This window comes from Leptonotus elevatus, chromosome 4 (genome assembly GCF_054856555.1).
Source record: "Leptonotus elevatus isolate MCC_2025b chromosome 4, RoL_Lele_1.0, whole genome shotgun sequence".
Taxonomy (NCBI): domain Eukaryota; kingdom Metazoa; phylum Chordata; class Actinopteri; order Syngnathiformes; family Syngnathidae; genus Leptonotus; species Leptonotus elevatus.
In genome coordinates this window covers 7456165-7478842 of record NC_141242.1, presented here as the reverse complement: position 1 = coordinate 7478842, position 22678 = coordinate 7456165, and the positions used below count along the sequence as shown (strand labels likewise).

Below are 22678 nucleotides of genomic sequence, written 5' to 3'. Positions count from 1 at the left end.
TGTTCAACATGTGAGCCCTGCGGCTTCATAACAGAGGACAAAGATCTCTTAGAAAAAGGGTCAAATCACCTGAAAAACGTTGAACTATTCCCCTCATTTGCCATCAATGGGAGTCAATCATTAAACGGCACGGCAGCGACATTATTTGATTTGAGTTTGCATTGAAAATGATCCAAAATACTGCACGCCCTCTACTCGTATCCACGGGTTATTCACCTTATATTTGGGGAAATTCAATGTGAATATTATTCAACAATTCCGAAATAATGTAGCCTTGTGAAAAAAAATAGGTCTTATTTAACTTATTGATGCCACTTATTTGGCTCTTTGGTCTATTTTAGAAGTTTTAAAAATGAATTACAACGGGTGATCAAGAGCATCTATTTCAACTGTGCGTAGCGAGAATCTTGTGTGACGCACGCACGACACCAGAGCAGGAAGCTCTCTCAGGATAACAAATCTGATGAAACCATGCTGTGTAATCCCTCAAGAATATGAGCCCATCGTGTGTTGAAGTTGCATCAGACAACACACAACACACAACACACACACGCGCCTGATCGTGCACAAATATTGACATGGACGACAAGGCAAATGAAAAGATGAAAGGCTGTCACAAAGTCTTCTGTCCAGTGAAGTCCTCTTCATGTCGCTTGCAAAAAAATCTGCTCAAACTGCAAATTATCTTCACTTTTACTCATGTTAAAATATTGCCCAAAAAAATGTGTTTTGTTTACAGTGTTGGTCTATATTGAAGTTTTTTTAATGTGTAAATAGTATCTGCACGTTGCAATCAGTTAGTATTTTTCATCATCTATTCGTCCATTTTCTGAATCACTTATCGTAACTAGATTTTTTTTTCTGGAGAATTTGCATATAAATGCTGAATGCTAATATTTGAATGCTTGTGTGAATTGAAAAATACATTACGTGAAAATGACTAATTATTAATTGTAAAAAAAGAAAACTTCAACTGCATTCTACCGTGGGATTCAAACCCATAACCTTTTGGTGACTGGACAATGCACTTTACCAGCTGCGCCACTGAGCAGTATTTGACAGCTGGTAATGAAAAATGTAAACAAATTAAATGTCTGTCCCATTGAAAATGAATAGGGAAAAGTTGACATTTAACGTTAATTTGTGCGAAAACTTTAAGTAATGTGGAATCAGACGATATATACCCAGGTTGGCGTGAATTTTTGAAGGAAGTTGAAACTTGAACGGTGTAAATCGGAAGAATTATGTGGGAGTTATTGCATGGCAAAAAAAAAAGTGTGGAGAATAAAAAAATCTGATTAACATATGTGGGAATGCTTATTGTTAGCTTTTCTACTACGGATTGACAGGGCAATCTCCCAAGACTAAACCCAGAAGTGCCAACCTGTGCACTGCCTGGACTGGAGTGGAGCGCCTGGAACTATATAACATCAACAGGACCTTAAGAACCTTCATCAAGAACTCAACGAGGCTGTGGAATACAACTCTAGAGGCCAACCTAAAGACGGGTAAATATCAAATGTGGCATGTATCCCGGGCGATGCTCCTTCAAAGAGTGGCTTTGGGTTTGAGTCCAGAATGCCAGGACTAAGTGTGGCATCGACTCCCTGATTCACCTCACAAGGAGATAAAGCAATGACATCGGAATGTCATTTGACTAGGTAAGAGCGAGCGAATGATATCTAGGTGAGGCAAGATGATTATAACTGTGAAGGGTTTGAACTACCTGGAGGTAGCGTAACATGCAGGAGAGCTACAAATATTTTGGGAATTCCACAGGCAAATACTAGCAGCCACGGCCAAATATCTCAAGTAATCAGATACCCCGCTGACATAATACCCAGTGGAAAAGATCCAAAGCCACTGATATCAGCAGAATCCCGGTAAGAAGGAGCCAGATGGACTTTCCTCATTTGGACCGAGAACGCCTGGTGTTCTCATGTTGTGCCCTGATTCATGAAGAATCTTTTCATTTTGAATTGAAGGATGATCTTTCTGTATGTTCTCTACACAGGCGCAATATTTTGACTCACGCGGAGCACACTACTGCTGGTCATCCCGGCATTTGCTTCCCACAGCCAAATGTGATTGTTATGAGCGTGCTCATGAGCTCAGCGTTTACTCCTAAGCAAGGCGCAGCTGCAGGCAGTGCACTTCTCCACGGTGGCTGGCACCAAGGCCAGCGCTTGCGTTCCACGTTGGCTGATATAATCTTGTTACACTCTCAGTAACACAATCACACCGCCACAAATAGCTGAAGGAAGACTTGACTTTTTTTTTTGTGTGTGTGTGTAGAGAATAAATCACATGCTGCCACCATGACAACTCAAGGGGGAAAAGCTAAATGAATGGTGAATAGTGAAGTGTATCTTCTGCCCAGATTTAGTCATAACTGTTTTAAATTGCTCATTTCCTCAGTAGAGCTTTGTTCTGCGGATGAATCCTTGTGAGTGTTATCGCAATTTCTGCCAGGTGCAGTCATGACTGAATAACCTCCTCTATTCCTCAAATGGGCTTTGTTCTGTGTTTGAATGATGTCCTTGAGTATTATCCCTTGTCCGGTCAACTCCGGTTGAACCGTTTACTGGAAACTGTGTGGTACCGCCCTTCAAGATGGTATAAGAATATTGTAAATCCTCTGTAATTTTCGCACTTGTGATAAGCTACAGCCATTGCCTGTAACTCACTTGTGCCCGGAATATTCTGTAGAAATAAAAGCTTTGAAGGAACTGTTCATCGATTGCCAAGCCTGTATTCAGATAACCAACATTCTTAGCTATTCTTGTCTTTTGGGTCATTATATTGTTGCAAGACCTGTGACTGAGACTAAGCTGAAGTTGCATTTAGTTTTTGCTCATCAGACTTGTAGAGCCAGTTTGAATCAGTTGAGGAGGAGAAGAAGACAATCCCAATTTCAAACCGTCACTGAGCCTGCCTTTTGCTAATCCATGTGAGGAGAACCACAATAGGCTTTTGACCTGTGGAACTTGGAAACTTGTTTTTTGTTCGTTTGGACCCGGGTACTCTCACCTGAATTTACAAGACAGTAATTATTTTGTGACATGAATCATCCGACTCGTCTACAGTTGTTAAAGGATGTGCCAGGACAAACAAAAGCATTTATTATCAAAAGAGAGATGAAAGCCTGTTTGTTTCAAAAGCTCCACTAACTTTTTCCTTGTACTTTTCCACCCTTTTGTAATCATTTAGTGTTTGTTTTCCCAAAGAAAGGACTAAAGAACTCATAGCTGCTAGAAAACTGCAGTTGTTTGTTTACATTCAAACTTGCGTGTTTCAAATGCTATGATGGCGAGATTACACTTTCAACATCCCGGCGCTTTTGTACGTCCGGGAACCCTTCAATCCATCAATAACATACCTCCTGTATATCAACATGAAGGTAGCGCTTCTCGTATATTGAAATTAGAAATAATTATTATAATAATAATTTTTAGTTGTAGTACAATTATTATTGTATTGTATTTTTTAAAGTGCTCTTTAAATAAATTTGACGTGCATTATGAGAAATTTTCTCGAGTGTAGTCGGCATGTGTTTGCTTCCACAAACAAACAAAAAAAAAACACTTCAAGACATAATCAAGACAAGACAATAATTTCACTCACGCTGAACAGAATCATCTTTTAAGTCAACAAGAGCTTAGCAAATTCATTATTGGAAATGATATGCGCACTGCCTACAACTGCAGGGCTTTGAAAATTAGCTCCAGATATACAAAGAGTGAAATAATGACACTGTTGTCGTTATTCCACTTGAACAGAATGCCAAATGCGTGAAGTACATTTTTGGAGTCAATTTTCTGGTATCAAATGAAAGAAGACCTACTGCATGACAGGAAGCGAATCATTTACTTTGCAACAGCTATAAGCAACCAATGGCAAATATAATTGCACAGAACATAAATTAACTTTTAGCACGTGTTAGGAGCTAAGTGTTGCTAAACAGGTTTATCACACTGGCATTCAGTGATGAGAGATTAGCTGACGAGCTTCTTTATATGCCGCTGAAAAGTTTTTTTCTTTTTTTTTTCCGGAAGGGGTGGGGGTGTTGAAAGTTGAGTTTGAGTAGCTCGAGTTTGTTGAAAAGCTTGAAAATGATACAACAGTTTGTGGTAAACGGCCAGAGGTAAAAAAACAAAAAAAAAATTAAATTAAAAAAAAAGAAGGTAAATTGACCTCAAACCGAAAAATAATATAAATTCCAGAATTATACAAAAGGCCATTTGAAGTGAACACGTTTGAGCAAGGCTAGAGAGTAGCGTTGGTACCAACTGTGGTGCCATTCCCTCGTTAGTTATTTGAACATTCTCATGGCATTGAATCAATCGCAACAGGACTTTTCTGGCACGCATGACCTGGATGAGTGAGAATATTCACAGCCATTATTCGAACAGTACTACATTGCAGAAAGTAGTGTGCGTCTACAAAACATGTAAAAGTGTACATTTTAATTTCCTCTCTGTTGTAGGCTAATGTTAATTCCATTTGACCAAATATTGGAATCGGCATGAAAAAAAAAATCCCTATCAGTCGGGTTCTAGCGAGAAACTGTCTCGTTCACCATGAAAGGCCCTCAGAAACCGTGAGAAACTGACAGGAAGAGGTCGAGCAACAGAGCCGTAACAGAATCACAAGACAAGTTTGTGAGAGTCAACAGCTCGTGTCGATGGGCGGCTCGCAGGCAAACATCTTGAAACACAGCAATCTCCAATTGACGCAAATGTTTTTATTATTCATCCATTTGAGAGGTTTTGGCAGTATACGTTCAACGAATAGAAGTCGGCGTTGTATTCGGCGTGAACTCTGGGTCTGCAGGCCCTTGGTATGCACTGTAGTGTACTCCCTTCCTATGTATGTAAATCAACAATGTATCTCAGTGTACTGATGAGTGGGAGACGTCGGTAGGAAGGACGGAGTTGCAGCCCTACTGATAGCAGATAAAAACAAGCGTGAACATTTTCTCTGCTTCCTATAATAATTAAGAGGTGGGATGGTTCACTAAATCCACGGTTCCGGTTGTATCTCAGTTTGCAATCAATGATGTCTTATAAGTGAACGAACAAACACATGAAGTATTATTTGGGGTTTGGGACGGTTACTTTAAAAATGTATTCCAATAGAGTTGCTAGTTACCTGTTAAAAATGTAGTCATTTAACTTGATTACTCTCAGTTACTTTTGGATTACTCCAAGGAGTTCGAGTCTGGGTTCCACACAGATTAGGCTTTGATACAAGGTCATTCAAAAGGTAAAAGCGTTGCCTGCTGTTCATGTTTGGGGTGACGGCTCACTGGTTTGCTGAAGGTACTGCTTGATAACGCTGATGATCGTGGACACCTCCGCCATGGCGCCTTTGCCTGTAATAAATTCAACAATTACAAATAACACTGAGACAGAACGTGCGCTCATCATTGTTCAATTTTGCCTGCCAGCCATGTGCAAATTTGCATTTGTTTGCATTTCGTGTGCGTATGTTACTTATTGGCCGATCGTTTGAGGTCATAGTATGATTAAAATATGCCTGTGAATATTGTGATTCATCCCAAGGGAATTGAATCGATTGCAACTGGACTGTTGTGGTTGTTGTCAGGTCATGCACATAGACCAGATAGGACTGGGAAAATCCAAGTATTTAATCTCTAACAGGGCTTCAGACTAACATATTTTACTAGATAGATACACAGTGGCCCCTAATTTAAAATTTAGGGGCGCATCCACTCTCTCATTCATTGAACACCTTAGAAAACATGTGTCATTGCTAATCAAATTATGTTTTTTTTTTTTTTTTAATAAGCTGTTAAGCATAACAATATTTAAAAAACAACAACAAAAACAAGCAAAATTCCAGTTGGAATTTGAAATGGGACCGCTGACTTTTGCAAGTCACAAAGCCACATTTGCTTTTTGGCGAATTGGGCTTGCCGTGTACGACTCTTTGAACCTTTTGTTCTCAAATGAAAAGTCTTCCAATGGTCGATTTAGAAAGTGGTACAGAAGGTAAATGCACAAATAAGATAACATAATTGTGGGCTTTGAATTTTTGAATTGGAACCTTTTTATATAATATTAATAATATCATAATTGTAATCATAATAACAAATGTGGACATTGCCGGTAAATCCCTTCAAGTTTTTAATTTGGGGATTTTGTTTTGAAATTTTGAAAAAGTAATAGGAATGAACTAAATAGTTTAAAGTTGGAATGGTTTTAATAGGTAAAAAAATTGAAATAACAGTATCTAATCATAATTATATTAATAATAGAATAATAATTCCCTTCAAAAATGTTGTTTGTGGCTTTTATTTTTTAAATGTTGCAAAAAAAAATGGAAGATGAGCTGAACAGTTTGCAGGTAAAACTGTTTGAATTGGTCTAAAAATTACAGGTAAATCCTCTTTTAAATTGTATGTAATTGTGGGCCTTTATTTTGAAAAAAATATTGTGGGGGGGTGGGGGGTCGGAAGAGGAATGAGCTGGCCTGTCTGAAGTTGGAAGGGTTGGAATCTAGTACGTAAAAAAAAAAAAGCTGTTAAGCAGAGTAACAAAATAAAATAAGAACATAATCATAGCTGTGTGAGGCATGCATTCATCGTGTAGATTGAATCCAACGCTTACATAAAGTTATTGTTGATACCCTTTTGATTTGGTTATTTTTACTCTCTGTCCCCTCTAATAGACTTAATTTGGTCTGACTTCATTTTAAATCCTGTTCCGCAGCAAATAAAAATAGATTAAAAAAAAAAACAGCCAAACTGAACAGGTTGTGAAAAAAATAAGAAAATGAAATGTTCCATCATGTCACCTTTAATATTTTTTATTTTTTGTGGTTTGATTGCACACACCTTTGTCTCCACACACCAGCTTCTTTGCAATGCAGGGGATTTCCACGTAGCCAAACTCTTTCAGCCTGTGTACTTGCTGGGCTGTGATGGGATGCTGCCACATAGCAGTGTTCATTGCAGGGCAGAAGAGGAGAGGGCGACTGGTATCCCAGGCTCTCACCACACACGTCTGCCAATGATAAACGCTAAGTCATCTGAAAATTATAATTTTTTTTAAAAATGGTTCCAACATTCAGTGCTCTCACCAGCAGGTTGTCACAAATGCCACTAGCGATCTTTCCGAGCGTGTTTGCATCTAACGGGGCGATGACAAGAAGGTCTGCCCACCGTCTGAGCTCAATGTGTAGCACCGGGTCAGATCTCTGACTCCACATCTGGAACAAAAGCACAATTAATGACTCGCGGTGAAGGAGTTGACAAAAATATAAGTAAACCTTGTGCCAGATTCTAGTTAAGTGGAAACAGTCTGAGACTGAGTCCAATTGATCCAGGTTTCATAGCAGATTCCAGCTAGCAGGAAATACCTCATGTAGTCGGAGGAGATATTGTCTCAACAAGGAAACGCTTGGAGGTTGTATGAATACACAGCGACACCGTTATAATAATTATAATATAATAATATTAGCCCAAGTTATGACACCATTATAAAATTTCCCCCCTCCAGCAAAACGATGAAAGAAAATGGGTGCATCTCCAGCCTTCGCTGTGCATGCTTGTGCCCACCTTGGTTGTCTCGCCTTGTTGATGACTATCGCGTACGAGAAAAACGTACCTCCCATTCATCTTTGTCACTGTAAATTTTTACTGACACCTCTTCAGGATTATAAAAGTGCAGGGCATGCTCAGTTGTGACCACTCTGACATCCACCTAGGAAAAAAAGTAACATTTTGATTTAACAACAACAACTAATATTGGCCTCTGACTTTTAGTTCTCAATAGACAACACAAAAAGCCAGTAAACTCCACAGTTGAGTTAAATACTTTTTTTTTTAAAGTAGGTCACCCGTGTTATTCATTCAGCCCTTAACTGAATTACTAATACACAGTAACAGTACTATATTTAAAATTCTATGAAATCACTGCACAGTTGAATACATTATGTTTAAAGTGAGGCCTAAGGAAAAGACGAGCTAATTACTAGTTGAAAATCTCACCCCGGAGAGATGAAGAAGTTCAGAAACCAAAACAGGAAGTTTGAGGGCAGCTACACTCCCGGTTACTCCAACAAGCACACAAAAAGTCCCGGAAGTCTTCACTAAGTCGCTTGGAGGATGAGCATCATCTTCATCCGCCTGCATTCTGACATACTACCGACGGTGAAACACTCGTTATCCTTGTTTTCGCTTTCCAAAACGTTTGGAATGCTTGTTGATTCTTCCCCACCGTTTCCACTTCCGCAAATAAACCCCAATGGCCAATCGGAGTAGAGAATATTGTACCAGCCAATCACAGTGGCGGACGATGAATACGTCACGCAGTCGAGCTCACGCACGTCGCTTGGAAGACAGCTCGAGAACGCGCCCGTTTGTGGAATGTTCTGGCTGCTCGCTAAACGCCTAGCATGGGGAACTTGAGCCGTCGTCTTGTCTTTTGTTTGATTTAAAAATAATTGATTGATACAAAATAACAATGACATTGACGCCTCTTGTTTACTGGGCCCAACGCCACGAGGAAATCTACCTTCGGGTGGAGCTGACTGACGCACAGGTGAGTTTGTAACTCGTATTTCTTCCCAGCAACCTAAGTAGGGGATAAATAATTACAGTTGGTGGAGTGTCTACAATGGTCCCTTATCACAGGGAGATAGACTGGTAATGTTCCTTATGTCATCATATGAATGAGACTAAACTTGTTTTTTTTTTCTTGCCTGCAGAATATTGGCGTCAACGTGCATGAAAACATCCTTCACTTTCAAGGTGACATATTTCTGTGTGTGTCTGTGGTGTTCATGCTCCTGGTGCTTATGGGGCATATTTGAAATGACACAGTTTGTGTGTGTGTGTGTAGCCCTGGGCCATGGTGCCAAAGGTCAAAACCTGTACCAATTCAGCATGGAGTTTCTTTTACCTGTAAACACACAGGTACGTGCGTTTCTCCCTTCATGTTCATTTCCTTCTCGTCTCCGCCTCCTAAACGACTTTGGCGGATATGTGCAGGTGGCTTACAAGTCCACTCAGCGGCAGGTGAGCATCAATGTGAGGAAAGAGCAGCGAGGCTGGTGGGAACGATTGACCAAACAGGAACGCAAACCGCTTTTCTTGGCTCCAGACTTCGACCGCTGGCTCGACGAGTCGGACGCCGAGATGGAGATAAGGGAGAAGGTGATAGCGTCATTTGTTTTGTAAACTAGTACATTGTGTTACGAGCTTGGTTGCGGAACAAGTACATTTCGTAAGTCAAGTGTATCACTAGTTGGTAAAGGAACAAAAAGACAAACGGTGAATAAATTGCTTTGTACTTTGCAAAGGAGGAGAGAAGAATCAGGCGGAAGCCTTCACGGTATGATGAGGACGGTGAGTGAGGACAGAAGTTTCTTCATTTTCAGATGGATGGATGGAAGTTTGACCATTTGCAAATAGTCACCACTGGGGGTTTTTTTTTGTGTGTGTGTGTGTGTGTTTCAGGTTTCATCAGTCTGAAAACGGGATTTTTGTTTACATACAACCTGGTGCAATTTCTTGGCTTTTCATGGATCTTTGTCAACATGACCATTCGCCTCCTCACGTTTGGTCAAGGTGAGCGCTGTGTGCGCACGTGAGTGCGTTTCCCTGGCATGAAGGCCACACTAACGGCGCGCGCGTCACATTTCAGATTCCTTCTACGACACGTTTCACACCATATCCGGCGTCATGTTCTTCTGCCAGATCCTGGCAGCCGTCGAGGTCCTCAACGCTGCTTTCGGGGTGGTGAAGACGGGTGTGATGCCGACTTTTATACAGGTCCGTCAATGTGAAATCACTTTGGGACTATAATATTTGCTTTAACATGAGTCTGGTTTCTTTTTAGGTGCTTGGAAGGAATTTCATCCTCTTCATCATTTTTGGTTGCTTGGAAGAAATGCAGAATAAGCCGGTGGTCTTCTTTGTTTTCTATTTGTGGAGTGCCATTGAAATATTTAGGTAGGCAATTTTACTTATCACTGTATGTTTAGTTAGGTATACACAGATGTAGTAATTTTTTTTCTTTTTTGGCACCAAAAATGTTACACAAGTACCGTTACTTTAGAAAAAAAATAGCCCTTCAAATATTACTCTAAGCGGAAGTCAACCTTAAGCATTTCTTGACAATAATATGTTATGTCCTCACTAGTCTAAACATGACATTCTGATTCATAATACAGCGCAACTTCAGCTGTGATTGGTTGTTACCTGTGCAACATTGATGTCATCTTCAGTCGGCAGCAAGTGGGAAAATGGCCGCCCCCTTACACCAGTTGGGCTGCATAGAACATATTATTGTCAAAAAAAGAATTTGGGTTTACTTCCCCTTTAAGTACGCAAGTAGCTTGTTGTTATAATATTCAATTAGAGCAGGTAACGTTAAATAGAAAAAAATAAAAACTAGGAATTTAACTCATTATACTGCCATAAATTCATTAAAAAAAAAGAAAGATTCTTAAAAATTAAAGGCAAGAGGCGATTAAATTTTTTATTTGTTATTAATCGCATGACTTCACTAGTTAACTCACGATTAAGCACAATTTTTACATCTGTTCTAAATGTACAATAAACAAATTCTAGGTTTTCATACTCTTGTTAACAAATGTGGGGGGGGAAATGTTAAACTAATAGAAATAGTTCAAATGATTTTTTGACGTTTATAGTCGTCAATGGCAGTGAATGAATAAAAAAGAAAAAGAAAAGATTTTAAAAAATTCGGGGCATCAGGCGATTAAAGTTTTTAATCGTAATTAATCGCATGACTTCACTAGTTAACTCGCGATTAATCACACATTTTTATATCCGTTCTAAATAAACAATTTAAAAAAGTATAGGTTTCATACAATTGTTAAGAAAAGTGGAAACAAATTTAAACTAATAGATATAGTTCAAATGAATTTTTGACGTTTATAGCCGTCAATGGCAGTGAATGAGTTCATTTCAGATATTTCCCCCCAAAAATGTAACAAAAATAATAATAAATGAAATCTATATAAAATAACAAATTTAAGCAAATTCAGCTCCAAGTAATGACCTTATAAACTTTACAGCAAAGGTTTGCCGTGGAGTTCTAGTAAGCTGAAACGTGGACGTTTTTAGGCAGTAACTGTTCTTTTTTTTTTTTAAACTTAGATTGCATGTGACACCAGAGCACAGGTGTTATGCTTCTAATGACCGTGAGTCACACGCTGTATTGCTTTCCGTAGTTTCTGCATGCTTCAAGTAAATGAAGTCACTTTGAAAACTTCTAGGTGTAGCCGCGGAGACATCATGTGCTTGACGTGACTGTCTGGGTGAAGCAGTCATGTGACGGAACCCGAGGCATAAGTCACGAAAACATTACCTGGCGCAAACAATGACAGATAATTGAAGTAGCGGAGTGAAGCTCAGTGTAAGGAAAGCGGTATTTTTCTTGACAAAAATACTCAAGTAAAAAGTCAATGAAAAGCGTGTGAGCGCTTGACCTCTATAAGGTCATCTAATGTTGTGTTAGCGAATGTATATCCACGCTCGTTTATCATCCGCATAAATAATGTCAACCCAAGGCTAACGAGGCTTTTGCTGCAGGTATCCGTTCTACATGCTGGGATGCTTCAACACCGAGTGGAAAATCCTGACGTGGTTGCGATATTCCCTCTGGATGCCCCTTTACCCGCTAGGCGTTACAGCTGAAGGTACGTTGTGCCTTCAAGCGTCCGAAGGTTGATCGATGACCAAATGCAAACACAAGTGTCATCGCAAACAGCTGTGGCCGTGATACAGTCCATCCCCATCTTTGAGCAAACCAACCTGTTCCGCATTCCTCTGCCGGACGCCGCCGGCACGTCTCTCAGCTTTTCATACGTCCTGCGCGTGTACCTCGCGCTCATGTTTTTAGGTAAGCGCGCACTTTGAAAACAGATGCAACGTTTTTTTGCGAGAGCAATCCGATTTGTGAATTGTCGTGTTGGTTCGTCCCTTCTTTTAGGACTTTTTATCAACTTTCGTCATCTCTACAAGCAAAGGCAGAGGCGCTTCCGCACCAAGAAGAGAAAGGCTCATTGATCCAGCGCTCCTCACACCTTTCGCTGCCTGTTCATTTTTTAATCAACATTTCCTTGAGATGGTCTCATTTTACAGGCGCCTTTTTAGCGTTTCGCTAAAACTCCTTCCTTCTGTTCATTTGCGCAGTTCCCTTGATGGTTTACTTAATTACAACTCTTTGATTTACTCTGTCTGCATGTTTTGGCAATAGTTTTACATACATTTAAAATTATACACCACCACAAAAGTGTTAACAATCCTGCTCAAAACAATGTGGGTGTGTCTGAAAGCACACCCTGCTCAATTAACTGTCAATCAAAAGCGATTACCTGTCCTTGAAAAATGAACGCAACTTGATCTAGTATGTTCATTATGCCTACACGTAGCACAACAAATATATCCACTGAAAGCCTCCGGTGCTGGAATGCATTACGCCGGGAACCACGTGGCGCTCTAAAATAGCCACAACAGTGTAAAACCACTGTCTATAGACTGGCTGTTAATTTACTTTCAAATATATATAGCGGGATATCCAATGGGAAGATATGTTATCAGGCTGTAGGCATAGCACGCTAGCTAACTGCGCTACAGTTGCGCCATATATCATGTGGTACCGTTTTAGCCATGCTCAAAACATCTGGTAAGGTGAAAGGCAGTTTTAATGCTCTAGTTCCACATTTGAGTCCGAAATAGTTCTGTCCGCACACATTTTTAGGAATTGTCTTGAAACCTGTATAATGCGTTTAGGAACAAATATCAAAATTCATTTTACAGGGTCTTCAAAAGGGAAATCAACTCCCCCAAAAAATGTCTTGACAATAATGTTCTATGCAGCCGCACTAGTCTGAATATGGTATTCTGGTTAGTATTGCGTTAGTGTAATGTGAGTTAAGCAGCACAATCCCGCAGTTTGTATCAATATCAGACGGTGGCCATTTTGCCACTTGCGATTGAGTAAAAATGACATCACGGTTGCTCAGGGTCTCAGGTAACAACCAATCACAGCTCAGCTTCAGAAAACAGGTGAGCTGTGATTGGTCGTTGCCTGAGCAACGGTGATGTCATCTTCAGTCGACAGCAAGTGGCAAAATGGCCGCCACCTGAGATGGATAAAAATGGATGGATTTTGTTTCATAACTCGTATTCCACAAATGTAATATTAATCAGAATGCCATGTTTAGTGAGGTCCCATAACAAGAAAGGTTTAATGTCATGTCATTAATAATGTTCATAAATCCCAACATTTCTGCTGCAATATATGTGTTGTACTTTGTGAATTAAAGCTCCAAAAGGCCTCAGGGAAAATTATATTTCTAACCAGTGATACTTCGTTACTCTGCTTTGTTAAAAATACTTCTTTTTTTTTTCACTCTTTGAAATCCAACACAGAAAATGTTGATGTTTGTGGTGTCGAGCTGCATCATACCAAGAGGTGCTTCCTCATCTACTTGTAAACATGTCATGAAACCTGACAGTGCTTTAACAGACTTTACTAACAGAAAGTATAAAAAGAGCAACCCCCCCCCCCCCTTCTTCCCAAAGAAGCAAAGTTTATTATAGTTGTGTCACATACAAGGTTTTTGGAGCTGTGTTTAAAAAATCACTACTGGTCCACGCAGTTGTCCATATTTCAGTGCATTTTCCCCACAAAGTCAGGCGTGGCTCAGCTTGAGAAGTCGGTGTGCATGGGGACAATGTTGTGCTCAAAAGCAGCGTATTGGGAGTCCCCGGTGCTGGCCAGCTTGAGCTGCTGGGCTGCGTGGGAGAGCTGGAAAGCGGCGTCGGGGTGGGCCGAGTCGGGCAGCAGCGTGCACTCCCGCTCCAGCAGCTCGGCCACTCCCTTGAGGAGGTCCCAGAATCCGAAAGCCAGGGCGGCTTTCCGAAGGCGGTTCAGCTCCTGGGGAGGATTCGAAAAATTGGATATTATTATTTTTCTTCCAAGGGGTGAGAATGTAGTGCAGTTTTTACCTTGTAGAAGGTCTGTGTTTTATCAGGCAGTTTTCTTGCATTCCTCAGAATCTTTTGCACATCAGTCTGAAATGAATATAAAATTTGTGGCTTTTTCATTACTATCATTCATTTTAACAGGAGGTCATTTTCCTTGAGTATTTAACTAGTTCACTGCCATTGACGGCTATTAACGTCAAAAATGTATTTGAACTATTTCTAATAGTTTTTTCCACTTTTGTTAAGAGTATGAAAACCTAGAAAAAATGTATTGTACATTTAGAACAGATATAAAATTCGTGATTAATCTTGAGTTAACTAGTGAAGTCATGTGATTAATTACAATTTAAAAAATGTATCGCCTGATGCCACTAATGTAAAAAAAAGCAAAGATTAAAAATTTGAGGCGTCAGACAATTAAATAGTTAACTCACAATTAATCACAAATTTTATATCTGTTCTAAATGTACAATAAAAAAAATCTAGATTGTCACACTCAAAAAAATGTGAAACCAATAGAAATACTTCAAATGAATTTTGGACGTCTATAGCCGTCAATGGCAGTGAATGAGTTAATTACTATTGAATCATTTTATCAATGGTTGCTGCCTCACAAATTCCAAAAGCTCCATGTTTTAACTTGACATGTATTTTGTGAATTTATGAGACACAAGCCACAAGATTCAAAAAAAGCCTTTTGGGGATGACATTTGAATGAGCCTGGCCATCAAGCAGAAGGACTTTACCTGAAGTCCGCTGGCTTTAATCCACACGGTGACATTCTGGGCGTAGCTTCGTTTGACGGGCGGCTGCACGGGGAAAGGACTTTTACTGTCATCCTCTCCGTAGGGATTTTCCACCGCCTCTGAAAGACAGGAATTAAAAGTGTGAGGTTAAGTTGATGTGCTAAACTGCGTATAAGGCAGCCATAATGATTAACTTCCTGATTATGCTCACATACAGGAAGACCTTTGTCCTTGAAGTGAAAATGTATTTGAAAGGTGAGTGTGCCAAAAGGGTGAACGTACTGGAAAAGAAGGGCTGCCATTTGCGTGGGAGAGTGTTACCTGAGATTGGTCCCAAATGGGAGATCTTCCCCAGCCAAGGCAGAGGTTCAGTACCGGGTTCAAACAGTGACATCATCAGATTTGATTTCTTCTTGCTGTCTGCTTGCGAATACAGCATGCCGAACCACTCGGGTCTGTGACAAACAGAATCACGTTAACGTCTATTTTTGTTTTTTTAATATTATGAAGTCATAGACAAACGAATTGGCAAAGCTTTATGAATGTAGTAGTCCAATATGTACGTCGTTTGTTGCTGTCCGGCAGAAACCTCGTATGTCCAAATATGGTCAAATTCATGTTGGTGGGTCGGATTGGCTTAATTGCATTTTTATTTATTTGACTGACTGACTTATTTTAGCCACAAGTACGGCTATCATTAAATTAAACTTGGGAGAATTTACTGATGCACACAAATGTGTTTGAGAATCACCGCCAACTCGAAACACGACAAGGTCCTCAAAATCTGCATCGCGTCTCTCACCCCAACTGGACGAGCGCCACCATGCCCTCCACTTTGAGGCTGCCATGTAAGAGCACGCAGAAATTCGGACTTTTCCCTGCCATTTGACTTGCAGACACTTCCTCCTCCGGTTCATCGGCGCCGCCTGTGCCAACGTCGTCAACATCTGAGACAAATTCAGTGTGAAACACTATCAGGCTGCTATTTGGCACACTGGAGAATCAATTGTTACATTTTTGGTCAGAAAAATCTTTGGAGTTCTTCTTTCATTCTTTACTGCCGTTATTATTAAGACTTATTGTTTTCCTTCTTAATCTATTGTATTTTGTGTTGAGGTACAGATAAAAGTGAAAATACTGGATTTGAAAAGGATTGTTTGACATTCCTTTGATAAGAGCTAAGCAACCATAGCGCTGGAACAGTTCAACAATGACAAAACCAATGAAGGGTCAGGAAACGGCTCGCAGAAAAAAACCCTTTTGGAAGATTTGCATTGTATTTTTTTAGGGAAACGTATTCCAACAAAAATCATTAGGAAGGAATATAATCTTGCAAGGTCAGTGTTAATGTAAAAAAAAAAAAACCCGCACATCACGCTCACCTTTGTTGACAGCAATAGGCAGGACCAAGTGTCTGGATATGACAGGCGGGCTGGAGATGTCCGCAATTTCAATAAAGCCCACAATTTCCAGATCTGCGACAAATAGGACACAGCATTTATTTATGACTCAACACGAGTCATTTGTGATCTTTTAATTATATTTCCTACTAAGTGTGGAAAATTACTATCACTACATACTGAACTTTTCAACTGGATTTCCTGCTATCGGTATGATTTATACACCGTAGACTTGTCTGGCTGGTTGAAGTCCACTTTCCAGATGTTACATTGTTCAAGTTATCAGCAGAGGAAAAATCGTAGCACTTTATCATCACATTCTGGCCAGGTCATCTACTGTTTACTTTGCATGTGTGTCAGCTACGTGTCATGACAGTCTCCTAGTTAGTGATATCTTATGATGATCTAGTTACATTATAAAGCACAGTCACACACAGCTGACAACCCGAGGTTATAGAATTTGGAATTTATCCCGAATACAGCCTGTAATCATCTTTACGGCAGCAAAAGTACCTGGGTTGACTGTTCGGGCTAAAGGTTCCACCTCCTCATCCACCACGACAGGCTCAGGTCGAGGGAACACCTGAACATCCGCGGACAGGTTCCCACAGTGGAGGACAGCATGGAAAGGACAGTAGGCCCTGTCAATTAATCTCCTGGACACAAACACAGCATTTTTGTTTTTGTTTTTGGGGGGGTACTTTTTACTGGTTACATTACAACAGCCGTACCCAAACATGGCCTGCACACCCTGCATGCATAGCGGGCCCTCCACCGCGAACACCTGTCCGTCACCTCCACTGAGACAAAGAAGCTCCTCCCATTTGTCCAATGCGCCTGTTATCTGTAACTGGAATGCAATAACAATAATTTCAAGCTGCAGGTGTGTTGACTGTAAAACTGGTCATTAAAACAAAGAAAATTACCCGTTTTGTATTTAACCAAACTATTTTTTAAACCAAACTGCGTAACTTTTGTCTTACCAAAGTCGGCTAGCTTAATGCTAACACATAACACGGACCACTGTTGACTAGCTAACAAAACTAGCATCGCTATTGCTGTTGTTGGAAAACGATCCTTAAGTTTTCCGCGTGTTTTGTAGATCAGAAATCAGAATGGAGATCGGTGAATCAGGTTTCCTTCGAAGGATTTATTTTGCAGAATATTCTGGACACAGCGTGTTTATAAAAGCACAAACTGCTCCTCGCTTGCGTGCTCTTTCAGCGGACTCCCAGTATTCTTATACTATCTTGACAACGCCTCCTTCACCCCTCCTCAGGATACAGCCCCCCCCCCCTTCTTTAAGCGCCCCACCTTTTCTCCCAGTCCTGAGTTCAATACACATGACGACAGAAGGAAGCAGATAAGACTTTTACATTTTTACAGCATATCATTAAAACACATTGAGTTTAAACCCAGATACTGGCCCATTGATGTGGAAACAGACAAGGTCCTTTAAAAATGAGCATAAATTGTGACTGCACAGACACATCCACAGATCTAACACAGGACACCTTTTTTTAACACACTCTCCTCCTCAGATAAGAGGAAGAAAGTGTCTTCAAACGTTCCATCACATTTAGTACACTCATCGAGCTATACTGAGTAAGTTAATACAGTTATGACTACATCTAAACAGCTATTTGAACAACTTATATTTAAAGGGATACTTGACTTATTTACTTACCATTTTCAGCAGTAAAAAGTTAATATTTTGTTTATAATTCATTTGAATTTGAGGCTAAATGTGTTTTTAAATGTATTAATTGTACATGAAAAATTATGACGTTATCAAATTCTAGAAAAAAATAACTTTTCAAGTAAAAAATAATATTTGCAATATGTTCTATATTCCCCCACTAGTTTAAACATGGTATTCTGATTTATATTGTGTTTGTATAGAAATAATTTATCAGAATAATACACCCGTTTTCAGAAGAGATTTTATGCAGCATCGCCTCCTGCTGTCGACTACATATGACGTCATAGGCTCTAATTCTGGCTTTTGTCACTGTGAGGAGAACCAAAAAAGAATGAAGGCATAAAATGAACTAAATTACTTAAGTACCTCCTCTGTATTGGCAACACACATGATGAACATTTTGGTCGGGAAGGGGAAGGGCAGAGGGAACTTCTTGTCGTCCCCACGGTGCCTCAGCGACTGCAAGGAGTGGCGAAGGGATCCTTTTCCAATACCGAGAGCTCCGTCGGTCACCAGCACCACCTTATGGACACAATGGGGAACAACATCAACAAAAACGTAATACCTGTGGAGACGTCAACTTTTCAGGTGGTCTGCTTTATTACAATACCTGACAGGGACAAGCACTTCCCCACTCTTGTTGCACAACGTTGCTGACTCCATTCAGAGCTGATTCCACGCACGTCTTGTCATAGTCTTCTAAGTTACTGAGGGCGTCCTGCACAGGAAGTAGTATTAATAATCGCAGATGCCCCCCCCCCCGTTAGATTATTGGCGTGTACCTGTAAAGCGTTATAATCCCTGGTGAAAGGCACTAAAAGTTCCCAAAGGGACGAGAAGGCCATGAGTGCGGTGAACTCCAAGCGATAGTTGGAGGCCATGTGCTCGAATAACATATTGAGCCCGTGGACGGCCAAGTTCTTCCTCTGGAACTCTTCGCTGCTGTCCTGCGACACCGGCCTCGTCATGGACAGGGACGCGTCCATTAATACCACAGTAGGCATGATTTACTGCGAGAAGTGTTGAGGACTCAAGGAATGGAGGGGAACAAACGCGAGTGAACGAGCTACGTAGACGCTAGCTTTGACATGCTAACGGTAGCGTTCATCTTTTTAGAAAAGCTGATTATACATTGTAGTAATAAGTAGGCCTTAAATGGTTATGTTGTGAGTAAACCATCCATCGAGTAGAATATGAACTAAACTAGACGCTACGTATTTAACTATTGTATAGTTTCTGAAGCTCGCGTTCGCCCCTAGGAACCACCGAGTGCCTTTTGTGTTGACATGTGCACTCCATTTTTCGTCCGACTGGAAAACATTAAGAACACAAAGTTCCGCTATTATTTTATGACTTGTACATTACAGTAATTGTTCATTTGCATTTTTTATTTTTTTATTTAAAAACACAATTTGTTACACACTAATAACACACAAACTCTGATCAATACAAAAGTAATTTTAAAAGAATAGAGTATACGGTCTACTAAATCCACGGTTTGTCAGTTTTTAGGAAAATCAATGACATGGGAGCAGCAGTGCCAAGGTTAAAAGTAGGTGATATTCTGGCTGCAGGAAAGGAGATATTGCTACTCCTAACATGCTTTTTATTTGACAGAGAAAGCTATTCACAAATTCCATAAATGTGCATATACAATGGAGCGTTTCATCTTCCATTCTTAGGTACTGTAATAATTAAAAAAAAAAATCATCCAGACCTCACCCCAATAGCTTTGTAGTTTTGGGAGTATTGTCAAAGATAAAGATGTTGAGAAGCAAGGCAATACATTGACAGCAATAAATACATTACTCAATACATTGGGTTTAAAAACTATGTTATTATAATCACTAGGAGAAGTTCAATGTACACTCCGTTATACATACAGTATTTTGTGTCACACACCACAAATAACCAGATGACAGACGCAGGCATGCCAGGAAAGATGTCGGAGTGGCAGTAATTGCCTTGCTGGAAGGCACATCAATGGTAGGAATCAGACTAGCATCTCTTCAACATCTAATTGTTTTTTTTTCCTCTACAGTGGGACTCAAACTATGACCCCCTGGTTCCGAAGCCGAAGTCCTTAAAGATGAAAGACAACTGTTCAAACTGTCACTGAATAGGAGCTGAACAGGAGAGTGAAGCAACACGCCAGCTTCACTTAACGTTTCTTCCTGGACACAAAATGTATTTTACACAAAGGAGACCTCTGGAGTTATTTTCCCTTCTCCTCGTTCTATTCTTCAGACTGTATACCACTTTGCCCACATCTCAGACTGGAGAGGATGTCGTTTTATCAAAGAGCATAAAAAAATGCACCTTTTGCTGCAACGGAAACCACCACTCCATCACTACCAATCACAAACTGGCATCACATCAATGGTTCCCTCGCAACCATATTGTCACCTTCACCTCCTGGTGATGCTCCTCACATGCGTGGGGAGTACCCCGAAGATCTGTTTGACATTCCAGAGCGCAGACGAGGTTGGGTGGTCCTGCACATCTTTGGCACGATGTACATGTTTGTGTCTCTCGCTATTGTGTGCGGTGAGTTTTTTGTTCCCGCACTGGGGGTCGTCATAGACAAGTTTGACATCTCCGACGACGTGGCAGGAGCTACCGTCATGGCCGCCGCGAGATCGTTCCCGAAGCTCTTCACCGCCGTTATAGCGGTTTTCTTCTCCCACAACGGTGTTGGCATAGGCGCGGTCGTTGGCTCAGCCGTTTTCAATATTCTCTTTGTGACAGGACTGTGCGCTTTGTTGTCCCGGGAGTTTCTTCATCTGAGCAAGTGGCCTGTTTTCAGAGATGTATCCTTCTACGTAGTGGACCTTTTACTACTCGCCATCTTCTACTTGGATAATGTCATCACGTGGTGGGAGAGTATGTTGCTGGTGGCAAGCTACACTTTGTACTTAGTTTTCATGAAGTTTAATGCGCACATCAAAACAGCGTTGAAGCTCTTCAAAGAAACAAAGTGTTTTGAAATTATTTCCAGAGAGGACTTTAGAAAGGTAAACATATCACTTGTAAGATGTAGTCATATTTTAAGGACAATAAAAACATTTTTTAAATTAATGTTATTTTTAGGAATATGCCAGTAGAGCTTGCAAAGAGTCACGAGATAAAAAGAAGAATGAGCACAAACAAGGGGAGCCTCTGTCTTTAAAATGGCCCGACACCCAATGTAAACGAGCCACCTATCTCGTCCTGCTGCCCATCATTCTCCCTCTGTGGCTCACTGTTCCAGATGTGCGCAAACAGGTAAAGAAAAATAAAAGTAAAATTCACACTCAACCTCAGCTCAATAGACAGATGAGACATTTTCAGACGGGTCCTTTATTTGCTTTATTTACCATCCGACATGGTCAAAACACTGAAAAACTAAGCATACACATGAAAACAGCATCAGTTTCAAGATAAGGATGAAAGACCGAAATTAAAAACAATATTTTCATAACAATGAAGAACATTACCTGGTTGCACTTATCATGGGAGCCACTCTCAGATTTCATCTTTAGCTGTCTTGAGATTCAAGCCTTATGTGTAGTGAGGCCCAATTCTATGTGACGTCGCCTTAAAAGAAGTTTGATGATAAAGGGTAATTTATGCGTATAATGATGCTAGTTTGTATAAGTACAGTAGTATAGTCATTTGGAGGACAACAGATGTGCCTGTGGACGTACTTGGAATACACAAAAGCGGTACTGAGACTGAGGTTATAAACATTTTGCAGTGATGTTGGAGGCCATCGACATATTATGTTTTTTTTCTCATAATTTAAAGAAGGCCTCAGTTTTAAAAAATGTCTTTCAGAATTCCACAAAATACTTTGCAGTCACACTCCTGGGCTCCATTCTATGGATTTCAGTCTTCTCCTACCTCATGGTGCGGTGGGCCCATCAGGTCAGCTTCTGTAGCAACGTTTTTTTTGTATTGCAAATATAGACCACATTCTGAATCCTGTTTGTCCTCAGGTCGGCGAGACCTTCAGCATCCCAGCTGCAATTATGGGCCTGACTGTCCTAGCTGCCGTCCGGGACGTCCATCCCAGATATCATCACCAGTGTGACCGTGGCTCGTAAAGGTCTTGGCGACATGGCCGTGTCTAGTTTAGTGGGCAATAACATCTTTAACATCACCATGTGGTGAGGTTCTGTCATCATCGCTGTTTTAATTCTGATGGTGGATTATTGACACATTTCCCGTCATCCATCTTTCAAAAAAGTCTGCCGCTGCCATGGCTCCTGCACTCGCTCATCCACGGTTTGGTTCCCGTGGCCGTCAGCAGCGACGGGCTCTTCTGTGCCATTGCGCTGATTTTCCTCGTGCTCCTTTTCTTCATCATCTCCATCGTTTCCTGTAAATGGAAACTTGACAAGGTGCTGGGTTTCATCATGCTGCTGCTGTATGTCAGCTTTGTGGTACTCAGCGTGATGCTGCAGTATCGCTTTCTACTGTGCCCCGTTTAAGGTGGCTTTGCTTGAAATCACTACAATCAACAACATGTATTGTAAAACATTAGAAAGCCTGTAATCAATATCGTGGAAATGTCAAATATCTGGAAACGAATCGAATAAATCCAAAATACGTTAACTTTAGCGCTCCCCCGTGGTCAAAATGAAGAATGCCTTTTAAATACTTTCATCCACCATTATCCGAACCGCTTATGTTTTGATGACCGTTTGCTCATCATATGTTCCTATATTGTATTTCATATACACAAGCATAAAATGTGAAAATTTTCGCTACTTGGACAATTTAACATTGTATTTTGTAATTACTTTGACATAAAAACGTTCTATAATAAACATTTTGTCGTGACTCGTGGTCAATTTCA

At 40.5% G+C, this 22678-nt stretch overlaps 3 protein-coding genes and 1 pseudogene across 6 annotated transcripts; 2 read left to right on the top strand and 2 right to left on the bottom strand.

Moving 5' to 3' along the window:
- Positions 1–4724: 4724 nt before the first annotated feature.
- ppcdc (phosphopantothenoylcysteine decarboxylase) lies at positions 4725–8280 on the bottom strand. The gene is made up of 5 exons (XM_086073412.1): positions 8015–8280; positions 7632–7727; positions 7105–7233; positions 6860–7028; positions 4725–5374 (listed from the first exon to the last, which is right to left on the bottom strand). The coding sequence occupies exons 1-5, from the start codon at positions 8156–8158 to the stop codon at positions 5286–5288; spliced, it is 627 nt and encodes a 208-aa protein (XP_085929538.1). The 5' UTR covers positions 8159–8280; the 3' UTR covers positions 4725–5285.
- A 57-nt stretch (positions 8281–8337) lies between these two features.
- hacd3 (3-hydroxyacyl-CoA dehydratase 3) lies at positions 8338–13351 on the top strand. 3 transcript variants are annotated; one of them, XM_086073410.1, is made up of 11 exons: positions 8338–8567; positions 8734–8776; positions 8868–8941; positions 9017–9181; positions 9328–9373; positions 9485–9595; positions 9672–9799; positions 9867–9979; positions 11588–11694; positions 11766–11897; positions 11988–13351. In XM_086073410.1, exons 1-11 carry the CDS (start codon positions 8490–8492, stop codon positions 12062–12064), a joined length of 1074 nt encoding a protein of 357 aa, XP_085929536.1. In that variant the 5' UTR covers positions 8338–8489; the 3' UTR covers positions 12065–13351. The 3 variants fall into 3 exon arrangements, with proteins under 3 accessions (XP_085929536.1, XP_085929535.1, XP_085929537.1); XM_086073409.1 differs by having other exon boundaries at positions 9440–9595; XM_086073411.1 differs by lacking the exon at positions 8868–8941 and having other exon boundaries at positions 8399–8567; positions 9440–9595.
- A 224-nt stretch (positions 13352–13575) lies between these two features.
- On the bottom strand, positions 13576–19134 carry ints14 (integrator complex subunit 14). Its single transcript, XM_086073408.1, has 11 exons — positions 18621–19134; positions 18449–18556; positions 18205–18360; positions 16868–16986; positions 16650–16792; positions 16119–16211; positions 15539–15683; positions 15058–15191; positions 14737–14855; positions 14012–14077; positions 13576–13940 (listed from the first exon to the last, which is right to left on the bottom strand). Exons 1-11 carry the CDS (start codon positions 18840–18842, stop codon positions 13707–13709), a joined length of 1539 nt encoding a protein of 512 aa, XP_085929534.1. The 5' UTR covers positions 18843–19134; the 3' UTR covers positions 13576–13706.
- On the top strand, positions 18618–22662 carry LOC147175318 (sodium/potassium/calcium exchanger 1-like; annotated as a pseudogene). The gene is made up of 6 exons (XR_015094579.1): positions 18618–18834; positions 19880–20852; positions 20929–21102; positions 21655–21744; positions 21816–21986; positions 22067–22662. The product of XR_015094579.1 is annotated as a sodium/potassium/calcium exchanger 1-like (transcript).
- Positions 22663–22678: the final 16 nt, after the last annotated feature.